The sequence below is a fragment of the Pocillopora damicornis genome, chromosome 3 (assembly GCF_964200805.1).
Source record: "Pocillopora damicornis chromosome 3, jaPocDami1.2, whole genome shotgun sequence".
NCBI classification, from domain to species: Eukaryota; Metazoa; Cnidaria; class Anthozoa; order Scleractinia; family Pocilloporidae; genus Pocillopora; species Pocillopora damicornis.
In genome coordinates, this window is record NC_142672.1 from 11191900 (window position 1) to 11204556 (window position 12657).

The following is a 12657-nucleotide window of genomic DNA, read 5'->3' on the forward strand; positions in this document are numbered from 1 at the left end:
TGCGAGCAAGGGGTTGACCGTACTAAAATGGCAATCAGGCTAAGAAAGAGATGGAAAGATGGCTTTACTCTGAATGACAAAGTGAAGAAACATATCAAGAACAATCATGTGTTCCCTGGAAAACAAGGAAAAAGCTCTTTTCTTTCCCCTGATGAGAAATCTGTGTGGAAACTGGTACAAGATACTTTTGATAACCCAGATATTTCAACACCACACAGGACTGACGGAAACAGGTATGTACTGCAAAAGCAGTTTAATTCGCCTGTAGGGATTCACGGAAAGACTGAATTACAGTGTTTCTCGGTGACGGTTATCTACGACGCTCAGGATCAAAAGATAATCACAGCGTACCCTACAACAAAATGTTCTCAAACTCTTGCATCTCATTACTTCACGTGTTAAAAAAAACTCGGAGCTGTTCATGATAGTTGATCGCAAGTTCCACTGGCCAAATCTTCTGCATGGCACTGTACTAGATTAAGTTAAAATGTGGAAAGATGCATGGAAAGATGACCACGTCAACCTCTACATTAGTTCTGGATCGGAAGCAGTAATCCTGCAGACAGCCAGACCGAATCGGGAATACACCTACCACGATTCCTTGAGAATGTTTTCGTTGCCATACAAACATATTTAACAACACTCTTAGGTTCTATAGCCCCGTCTTGTTGTAATGTTTTTTTTAAAGAGGAGATCACGTCTTTTCTTTTTTTTTTTTTTGTTTTTTTTTTTGTTTTTTTTTTTTGGAGCATAATTGATCATTCTTAGGTATTATCCTTGAGGGTTGGTGTCCTGTATCGAAAAGACATGAACAATCACTGTTGATTTTTTTCCTATCACATATTAGATAAAAGAAACAGAAATTCGAACCGAAATTCTAATTCTAAGTTGGTAACTGCAATCGCAGTGACACCCTGCAAAATTGAAGTCCTCTTACGCGCGACGAGTTAAGAGGGCCCTTATGGCCTTATGTTTGTAATCGTGTTTGTAAGGGCAGATATCAAGTTCAGTTGCAAGTAGTTAGAGCTAAAAGAGTGTTCTTGACAAATAATGTCTCTACTGCGGTGACCAGATAATTTGTTTTTATCATCTGAGTTGATTGCGTAAATTGCCACCGTAGTTTCTAAAGCGGTCGTTCCGAAAGTTAAGACTTCGTCGGGGAAAATAGAGGAATTGCGGGTTGCGAGCGGGTTATCTACAGAAAAACGGAACTACGCTTCTTGTGGGAACAAGAAACGTGAAAAAACACAAGAATACCATGAAATTCCGAAAATAAGCCCCGGGGTTTGTATTTTTCAAAGGACCTTTTTAAGGGCTTATTAATGAAGGGGCTTATATTCGGAGGGGCTTAATATAGGAGGGAAATTTGCGTTTAAAAATTGGCTGGGCTTATAATTGGAGGGAAATTGGTGTCAAAATTTTTGAATGTGCAACTGGTAATATTGAAGTTTTAGCTAGAGATTCGTAACAAATTAATCACACTGAAAATGCCAATTTTAAACACAACGGTAATAAACTTTATTAGGACAGAAATACAGTAAAAACGGTAAGGTTGTTCAGGCTCAAAGTTCATCCGGAACTTCCGGCACAGATTTAGGGTCCCATGCTCAAAGATGGAACAATACATTCTATCACCGCAAAGGTAACAGGTGAAAAGCGAGGAGCACCGGAGGGAGTTTGGGTTCAGGGTGGCGGGATCGAACTTCCTTGCAACACGAGAGTTTCTGTTCTATTCTACGGACTAATTCGAAGAGCATGTAAATTCAGTGTGAATTTTTACGGTTCCTGTAAAGATCATTTTAAACCTCTCTTTAATCCCCCCCCCCCCCCCATATCTTCATTTTCGTGGTCGCTCAAAACACACTTTATTGGTTCTTTCAGATATTTTATTATATATTTTTGTATGTACAAAATACTTTCAAAGACTCCATTGGAAGGAGATGAAAAAAATTACTGTTCAAGATCAAAATAATGTAATAGCCAACTGCAATAAGTTACAACAGTTATAGCTCCGAGTTATGCGAATTTAGTACACACAGCCAATCACTCAGAATAGAGTAACAATTACTGTAAGAGTATGAGAAACAGAATTCCACATAACCCTTCCCCCCCTAACATCAGCATCCATATTCTCCATACTCTTTTCTATACGTTTTCTTTAGTCTTGACAAGGAGAATTTGTTTTACAATCAAAGCATCCTAGGTTGGTGATCATTTCCTTTATTCTCATGATAGTAATGAATGATTCAGTAGTATTATAGCAAGGAGAATTTGTTTTACAATCAAAGCATCCTAGGTTGGTGATCATTTCCTTTATTCCCATGATAGTAATGAATGATTCAGTAGTATTATTGCAAGGAGAATTTAGATGCTGGTCACTCTTAGGGTTTAAAGGGTTAAGGAAATTTAATATACACACGTAGTAAATATATCACAAGAAAGAAAAGAAGCAGGTATTTCTTCTCAAGAGTTGGGAAGGGGTGAAAGAGAAAATTTTACAATGTTGAATTGTTCAACGCTGAGACTCTCAATATTTGTGAAAATTGGTTGAGTAAATTAAACAGTTTTAAAGAAAGTACTGGACTGGAAAGCCATCTACAGAATCATCAGATCTTAGGCTCAATATTGTAGCAACTAATTCTATCACATTGTATGTGGAAGTAGAAATCAGTGGAAGAAACAGAGAAAAAAAAACCAGCAACCACTTAAAAAAAAAGTTTTTCTACATATTGTTTTCTTTTGAATATTGCAACAACTTTTGAAAGGGTAAGAGGTACTGCTAATCTCAGACCAACAGCACGATACACTCTTCCAACTGACCTTCCATCATATGCTAAAATTGTAATTTGTGGCAAAAAGTTTGTATTAGTCATAATCTAAGACAGTGGACAGCTACAACACAAATTGTTTTTTCTGGTTTAAATGCTTCCCTGTAAGTATCATATTTCAAAGAGCACAGCTTACTTACTATAATTATTATCAAATACACATGTGCATTAGGTAAAAACAAGCCTTGAAAAATAATCACTTTGAAGGAAACCATTTTCTTGCATCAATCAGTAAATACATGATGTGGCATATAACATTTGAAGTGACTAGAACAAATCTGAATAACCACACACTGAAAAAGCAGTCCTACAGTGTAAATTAAAAATTTCATTATCCAAAATAGTCAGCAAAAAAACAAAATCTTTTTACAAAAGTATAGAAAGTGTTTCATGGAGGCTGAAATGTTTCCAAAGTGATTAGGGAAAAAGATTAAAGTGCCTTTGAATTCAGGAATCAGAAAAATGGAATGTCAACTTAGTGTACAATTTGAACAATGTTTATGCACATTAAAGCTGTTACTCTCTGTTTCTTGCCTAAAGTGTGATGACCATTCAAAACAACAGCATTAAAGAAAAAGAAGAAAAAGAAAACAAAGGAAAGCAGAGATAACAACATAAATACCAATGGGAAAAGTTCACAAAAATGTCCAAATCATAAAAGTATTAACAATCACAATGATGATAATGATGATGATGATGCTTATAATAAAAAAAATAATAATAATAATATCACTGATTAAATTAATAATGACTGGCATCATCAGCATCATGAAGAAAATTCTTAGTAGCAATAACAAAATGATTTTAAGACCAACCAAGAGCTAGACAATTCAATTAAATCCCTTTGTTCTCTGAGCATAAACTTGGTTTTCATTTGTCAGATAAAGCCCAGTTTACTGAATAGCGGTATATCACTGTGCCTTAACTCTTTCAGTGCCTCAAGAACAAAAGTCAGGTCTTATCATATGGCATAATCTGGGACCAAACAAGAAGCTCTTCTATTTTTCTGATCGATTGTCTGTATTTGCAAACATTGTTATAAGAAACTACTGTTTTCAACAGCCAAGGATGTAAAAAAAGAAAAAGATAAAGAAAAAAAGTGAAAAAACAAAACAAAACAAACTTACCAACAGCCAAGGATGTAAAAAAATTACCAACAGTTTTAGTTCATCACAATTTTGTCTGAGACAATGTCATCAAATCATTTCCAATTCATCAGCAAAGTTTGGAATAGTGGAGAAACAGAGAAATTTCACATTGCATGGGTGTTTCTTGACAAATGAAAGCTGGCCTTAAACCCTGTAGCTCCCTAGATCTTCTACCCTCTAGCTGCTATACATTTCCTTGTAAATTAGTAACAAGAATTTGATCATAGGTCAATATAACAACTTCTACCAGATAAGTGAAGGGGTAAGTTTCTAAGGAAACTGTGGTGCTGCGTCGGTGGGAGAGTATAGAAGGTAATTTAGTGTTAACAACTGGGTTGAAAACGTAAATTAGCCACCGTAAAGAGTAAAAAAGCTGACGTTTCGAGCGTTAGCCCTTCGTCAGAGCGATTAGAGGATAATCGCTCTGATGAAGGGCTAACGCTCGAAACGTCAGCTTTTTTACTCTTTACGGTGGCTAATTTACGTTTTCAACCCAGTTGTTAACACTAAATTACCTTCTACCAGATAAGTTTGAGTATTCTCATTGCTTGGTTGCTGGATAACAAAAGGATATTTTAAGGAGAAGTTACTTGTTAATCATGTCTGGAAGTCAAAGGGTAAATATATCACTAAAAAGCTCCATGTGTAACATGGCTCCACTGACTGAAAGATTTCCATCTTCTCCATCTAGTAATGAATTTCACACACTCATCTTGATGGCTTTGTATCCATCACCTGACCCTGATTTTGATTCCTACAAATCCACATCTGCATCTGTCTGAATTCAAAGAAACACTCCAGTTACAATCACCCATTAATTCTGTCTGAACCTGCACCTTCAGAACAGCAATCCAATTGTGGCCTTAATGCAAAACACAATTCTTTACACTAAGCCTTGTACTTCTCCCACCAAGTCATGGACACATGTTCATATTTCAAACCAGAATGCAGTGACTTGAATCATATGCAGGATTAGCAGAACAATGGTATAAGTACATGCAGATCCATTTACTATGTGGATGCCATAGCTCCTGTTAATGGAGAAGGCATATCTAGGTTTGGAATGTCAAATAAATCACAGACGCCCTCAGAGTCATCTAGGTTGAAGTAGTAGTCATGTTCTCCTGGTGGTGGTGACAAGCGAAGTAAAGGTGCATACACTGTGGATTGGAAATAAAACTGCTGTGAATTTCAAATACAAAAATGTTTTAAAAGTCTTAATACATTTGCTTTCCATTTCATTTTGTATGTGTTATGCCTAGATATTGTGAGAGTCACAAACAAAAGACAAACTTGAAAATTTTATTTTTCTTGTCTCTTAGCTCAACAAAACAATCTGTTCCAAGTGAAAAGTTTTCCAAAGCAATGCTTGATGTCAACCCAAAGGTCTTAGATACAGACAATACACAAGGAGAAAATACATCAGACTTATACTCCTAATGGAGCCTCTTGTTTCAATTATCTTTCAAATTCCTTTTGCAACATGCAGTACAGAATGCCCAGAAACAGTTCACTATAAACATTTTTGATACCAAGGATATTCACTCTAAATTGCTCTTTTGTCTTTATCAAACAACAATTGTAACAACAGCATAACAATCTTCCATCTTGAAGCAAATTTCAAAGGGAAACTGAATCATTCGGGACGTAGGAATTCAAAACTGTGAACTTCAGTTAGGTAATATCAAGGGCACATTCCCCTGTCTTAATTAGGATACAATCAGTAACATGGTGCATTTTGACTGTTCAAAAATAAGTAAGAATAGTTCATGGATTAACCCTTTAACTCCTGTGAATGACCAAGAGAGAATTTCTCCTTACTATATCTATATAATATCATGCTAACAAGTATAAATAAGAATATAGAAAAATATCAATTATGGGATTACTAATTGATCTGATACAAAATTTTTTAAACTAACATAATGAGAATAATTTGGCAGACAGTAAGGAGAATTATTAATGAGATCTTGGGAGCTAAAGTGTTTAAAAAAGCTTCCTACACACCTTCTGCTGACATGAAATCATCCATAACTTCTTCAGCAAAACTGGTGTCTGCAATCAAAAAGGATCATCAAATTTGTAGAGTAGTTACACACTGTTCTCCTTTTTAGGCAGTAACAAGTAAAAGCCACCACCTGTAGTACCTCTAATAACCATTACTATAAACAATTAATTTGTTTTGCCCTTTCTGTGACCAGAGCCATCTATCACATTATAGACAGCCACTTATTTAATCAGGTACCAACTGAAAGACCACTGCTGACAACCCAAGTACTCCAACCATTTCAGCTGGTTCCTTAAGTTTTGAAATCTCTTTGTAACACCTAATCTAGTTGAAAGCTGCTGAAAGTTAGCTAAAATATTCACATTTCCTGTAGCTGATGAGTTTGAAATTCCCTACTTCAGAGAACACACAGCTCACATGGAAATGTCCCCAGCCATCTTGTGACACATACCAAATGCTTAAACTTTTACCTTTGAAATTATTTCCAAATATTATGTCATTGGCAACTTCTTTAAGCTCGTTAGCTGTTGAAATAAAGATAACAAAATCATGTATTCTGATAATAAAACAAAGGAACTTTTGGTAAGAAAGAAGCATCCAATTCAGGAAATTAACTACTGTAAACACTAACTGATTGACTGCAATCACAAATAAGCTGCATTCCAAGTTTGGCAACTCAGTTTTAGGAAGAAAATTTTTTGAAAAAAAAATCAAAAGAAATCACTTGCGGAGTCTTGAGAAAGTTCCTTTACATTGGTTCCTTTACACAACAGTGTAAACTCACTGGCACTGAAAACACAGAATACTTTGAATCCCCACATATAATTTTAGTTGCAATGTTATCTACATCATATCTACCAATCTAACCTTATCTTTGATCTTACTCTTACCGACAGTTTTTACATTCCTGTCAAATCATCAATATAATTTTACATTTAACAATGAGAAGTCTTTATTTTGTTTGTTGGATTGTTCGTCACTTAGTAACAAACCATTTGATGCAGACTTGTAAATATTTAATGAAGAACATTGATTCATCCAAATCTTCCACATATTTTCTAGATGTTCTGGCAGAAAGGCTACATCACAAGTAAGTTAAAAAAAAATTCTAGGAGTAAAGTTGCAGCTTATCTGCTGGTGTTTAAGGTAATTCATGTATGAAGCATAGTACCTCTGCTGCTCTCTAGAACTTCAGTTTTAACTGCTCCCACTTTAGCATTGATTTCATTAGCATGTTTAGAATCGGCATTAGTTTCCATAGGTTCCTCCTTTAGTACTTCATGGTCATTTGAGTTGACATCATTGGCTGGTGGAGGGACTGGAGTCACAACCGGATTGTCTGCTGCAGCATCCTTGTTTACCAGCAGCACATGTATAGGACCTGTCTGACTTTTCAAGTGGATCTGGAATTTCCTGGGTTGATGTGAGCTTGGAGTCTGTCGAGAAGTTTTTGGTTAAAAAAAAAATGAAGGATCTCAATGAACCTCCACCTGAATAATTAAATACAATTTCTCCCTTTCATCTGCCATAAACCTTTTTCAGAAGATAGTAAAGTAAATTTCAGATATTCCACACAGGAGTGTACTAGGGAGGGAGTTAGTGATAACTAAATAAAAGCCAAAATACTCTGTCTACACAGCACCTTAACTGTGCAAAATTTTTTGACAATTAATATTTTAGCATCCTCAGTAGCAAGTCCTCATCTTGGAATTAACATTTTTGACTCACTAAGCATCTTAAACATTTCATGGCTTCTAAAGTTCCATATCAACAGAATCCTTAAAATGCAAATTTTCAATAGGTTTACAACCAAGTCGCAAATGGAAGTCAGGTGCTCAAAGGGGCTCAGGGGCTGCAACCACAGTCACACACAAGGCACTAGAACACCTGACTGGCCTGCCCGACCTGCAACCCAGCCACGAGCCCCCCATGCTGAGTCCCAACAAGCACCCGTCACACTAGAGCCGGAAGGCTTAGTGGAAGAGAAAATAAGGAGACAAAAAAATAAATAGATAAATATGTGAACAAATATAACCAACAAAAAAAAAACCCTAAACATAAGCAAAGAGGGGAAGATAATGGGAAAAACACCTAGGAGCTTTCCTCACGGATGACGACGCCATGCTATTGTACCGCCAACACAATGCAAGCACATGGGAGAACCAACGCATGCACAGACAAAGGTAACTGCTGGACACAGCTGGCCCTCTGGGCCACCAACAGCTACCATGTTGCTACAACGCTACAGAACACACACAAATGCCAGGCAAACGCTAACTAGTGCTAATACACTAACAATATGCCAGCCAAATACAACAGACCAGATTTGCTCCTAGTCGTTAACTATGTTAAATTCCATTTAACAATATTTAAAAATGTGTCAGGAACCATAAAAACATAGCCAAAAATGCTGGTTCAGGGTAGTCTTAGGGAGGACTGCTGTTAGGGATAGTGAATGACATTTTGACAAACTTCTTGATGATTGTATGGCTAATCTGCTACTTCTTCTGATTAACTAAGGTATGCCATTGGTGTAAATAGTAAAAATAATATTAATAATAACAACTATTATTATTATTATTATTATTATTATTATTATAATGATAGTAACTACTCCTGTGATAATAATCCTAACAACCTGTAAAAGGCATTTTTAGTTTTGTTGATTTTCATTGTAAAATTACTTATTGTAAACAAAATATAAAGCATAGAAAATAAAATGAGGAAATAGTCTACATTAAGAATACCTTAACCAAAGATATAACCTTCATAGAAATATCAAGGGAAGGATCCTAAACTTACTGTGTCTGGAATTGGAACCTCAAGCTGTGTACCAGATGGAGCTTGGACAACCAACAAGGTGTCTCCTTTAAAACTGCGGCATACATCTTCATAAGTGACATAAGCAAGCTGCTCATTTTCAGGATCCTCTGAGACATTCTTCAAGCTCTGTTGGACCCACAGCCTTTGTTCATCAAGTTCCCTTTCTTTGTCTTCCAGTCTCTCCAACTCTCCCTTTAAATGAACAAGCTTGTCTGATATCTCCCTCGTGTTACACCCAGGTCCAGCCCCCCTGGAAACAGAAAATTATCAAATAATTTTGAACAATATTTTAGGGTCACGGAAGATCTTGTCTTGAAATAATGGATTGTAGGGGAAATACTGAAAGAGGTCTGAATTAACCAAAAGAATTACAATGGGGTTAAAAACAGATAAAAAAAAACACTCTTAATAACTTTAGATTAAATTTGGACTAACTTAAAAATAACTTTTTCAAAATGGACAAACAGGGTTGAGCATCAAAGATTCCTCCAGCTAAATTTTCATGACCTGAGCTGTTTTTTGTTCAGACCTAAGGAATATTCTTCTGTTCCTTTAAATCCCTTCACACCCTATCATTAGCATTCATATTCTCCAGACTGTTCTCTTTACATCTCCTATGTTACTAACAAGGAGAATTTGTTTTGCCATCGGGAGCAACTTAAATCAGTGATTATTTACTTGATTACATCCATTTTGAAATCCTGGTGATCCTTGTAATCTGATTGGCTCTCACAGGTGCAATTTATTCAAAAATCCCACCATTTTTTGCTCTAAATTGCATTTTTTCCCCAGCTAATGTTAAAATACAATAATCAGTGGCAAAAAAAAGAAAAAAACTTGCAGGAAAAGGAAAAGCAAGTTGAGCAACTTTCTACAAACCAGTTTACTACTGGATCAACAAAATATTTCTACAGACTAAAAAAAATCCTATATCTGAGCGACTGAATTTTGCAATTTTAAAATGGATGTAATTAAGTGGTAAATGAACTTCATGTCATGCAATTTTGGTCTGAAATCAAATTTGTGATTTCAAATCAAACTCATGCACTCAATTGATTTTGAAATCACAATATAATTATGCATATAATTCACACCAAATTGCAATCCACTCAGTTCAATTACCATTATTCATTCTCCTGACCTTAACATTTGATGCAAGGGTGATAGGGAGAAATTATGGAGACATTAGAAGCTAGAAACTCTAAGGTGTGAAAGGGTGAAACTACACTCAAGCTACAACATTACTTGGGCAAAACTGTGGACAAACTTTCAAAGTCAGCATAGTAACCACTGGCCTGGTTGTCAAAAAGAGGTGGTTCAAAGCAATTTAAAAATACAGAAGATAAAATTTTTCACCCTTTCAATGTGCATGCAACATTGGCTCAAATGAATGTTTGACATTGTGTACAGCTTTCAACATTATTGGAGGTGCTGAAAAATGTTGGAAGCTTGCCAAAAAGAAGTGCTTGAAAAGTCATTGCATATCATACCACCAATTGTGCGACAACTGTTGCAGGAACATGTTACCTAGGTTAAAACCAGAGGACCAATCCAATTCAGACTATCCTGGTTTACCCCAATCACATAAAAGGTCTCTGAGAGTTTCCTTTTTTAACTCAAAAAATAATTTTAGGAATTTATTGATTCAAGACATTTAGTAAGAACATCAGCTTCAAATGAAAAGACTTCTTATTCTAAAGTTGTACACTTCGATTTTGAAAATTCAATTTACTCAGACCAAACAAACATGAGCTTTTTGAACAAAAATTAACTTGGAAAAAACATGCTGGAAGAACAACAACACATATTCCAATGAAATTCATTAATCTTCTCCAATTCTTGACATCATGTGGTATTGAGCATGAGAGCTAATAGCTCAAGAATATTGCAGGTACTAATGAACAAAGAGGGAGAATGGGCAAAATATTTTCAAAATGTTATTTAACATGAAAACAATGAAATCTTGATTATATTATCATTTAATCAGGTTTCCGAGCTAAAATCGACCATACTTGCGAAAACGATTAAGGCAAACCAATAACGTATGGTTTGGCGGGAATCCAAGAGAAAGAAACAAAATAATCTAATTTCGGCGTTTGCTGTCGTTCACATTATTATTTAGTTCCGCTGTATTCACACAAGAAAAATTGACATATGAAGTTCAAGTTCTTTGGATAACTCATAATAGAAGATGTTTGGTCAAAACACTTATAGGATAATTTAAATGCCATTCTAGTCGACAAAGTATCACGAACTTGAGAAGAATATACTAATCAGCACAGTCCCTAAAAATCATGGAATGATCACGAAATTTTGACTTCCTCTTTTGTTTTTGGCTTACGCAAGCCTGCCTGAATTAGAAATTTTTTTGAGAGTATCTTGTCTTAGGTGTGAAACAAAACCCTGAACTGTCCTCGAGCGAAATCATAACATTTACTTTCGCCCTTAGACGACAACTCCCCTGTAACAAACGGCGCCAAAATAATGGCGGTAAATGCATCTTCGAAACCATGTTCTGCGCGCTAGAGACACGCGCCCGAACCTTGAACACGCAAAAGAACTGCCAAGAAAATGCTTACTTTAGCTCTAAATGACCTTCTCTTTCTTAAACTTTATGTTTAAAGAGGTTTTTATCACAAAGAGCATATTTCTGGAAGAATCAGTCGTGGACATATCTCACTACCTATCTCCCGCGAGATTGAGGGAACTGCGATGGAATTCGTTTGGTTGTCCCGCGCGAATGCCCCTCGTTACATGAAGTTATTTCCCCTCTGATAGTTTTACTTACTTCCACTGAATGCTATTCTTCGATTTCTTTTCTATCAGTCCAATTCCTTCAAGTACATTAGTAATGTCGTAAATCCGTCGTTTCTGGCGCACAGCAAGCGTATCGGCTGCCTGAAATCGACAAAGGTAAACATTTCAGACAGTGAACGCTACACAGGGCCACAAAGGAAGTTTCGGCGAACCAAAAATGTCGTCCTTCGCGGACCAAAAACCAAGATTTTTTCGTATACTTACCACTTTAAGATCTAAGACACCATCTTTGGCTTCTTGTAACAAACTGACGAATTTCGTCGTCAATAAACCGAGGGATTTTTCATGTCTACTTGGCGTTCCCGGAGAACCGAAATCCGCCATGATAGCCGAGCTGCATGCTGCAAAAATTCCGTGCGTTGATATGATTGGCTAACAGTGAAATTTAAATAGTGCGCCCGTTAGAGTTACTTTTATGCGGTGTCTCGAGTGGGGGAGGGCTGTTTAATTTATTTTTGAATATCGCAATTTTCGGTGGTCTTAAGATCTCAAAAAATATTGAAGTGATTTCGTGGAAATAAAACACTATTATGTGTTTATAGAGGGCTTAATAGAATTTATTCTCAAAATGAAAGAACATTCTCTATCAAATAAAATTGTAATTTCCATCCTACCCCGGAAAGAATATTCAGCGTGTCTTCGTTACCAGGGTCCCAAGTGGTTCAGTTTTCCCGCGCGCGGGTTTTTCTGGGGGTCAAGGATAATTTTTCCCCGTGCCATTACTAATATTGAACAACTTTTCTGTCAAATTCTCGTTGAAAATACGATTTATATAACCTTTAACGAGCTCATTGTGGGATTTCAAGGTACGTTTCACCTCTGAATAGGATTAAAGCAAATCTTAACGACCTATTCTACTCTTGTTGTGGGAGAAAAAAACTAATTTGAAGAAGGCAGGAGGGGCTTTAGCTGTAACAGAGAGATTCCCGGCGAAATTGAAACTTGATAAAAACACCGCTGTTAATAAGGGAAATTACAAAATAGGGGAATTAATACATGATTTAATAAAAAAATAACATATGGGAAGGTAGGA

General features: G+C 36.1%; 1 protein-coding gene across 1 annotated transcript; it reads right to left on the bottom strand.

The window, feature by feature from the left end:
* Positions 1-1864: 1864 nt before the first annotated feature.
* LOC113667112 (transcription factor E2F5) lies at positions 1865-11983 on the bottom strand. Its single transcript, XM_027182914.2, has 8 exons — positions 11829-11983; positions 11596-11705; positions 8787-9057; positions 7156-7420; positions 6455-6508; positions 5984-6031; positions 4492-5136; positions 1865-4216 (listed from the first exon to the last, which is right to left on the bottom strand). Exons 1-7 carry the CDS (start codon positions 11946-11948, stop codon positions 4988-4990), a joined length of 1017 nt encoding a protein of 338 aa, XP_027038715.2. The 5' UTR covers positions 11949-11983; the 3' UTR covers positions 1865-4216; positions 4492-4987.
* Between the last annotated feature and the right edge of the window lie 674 nt (positions 11984-12657).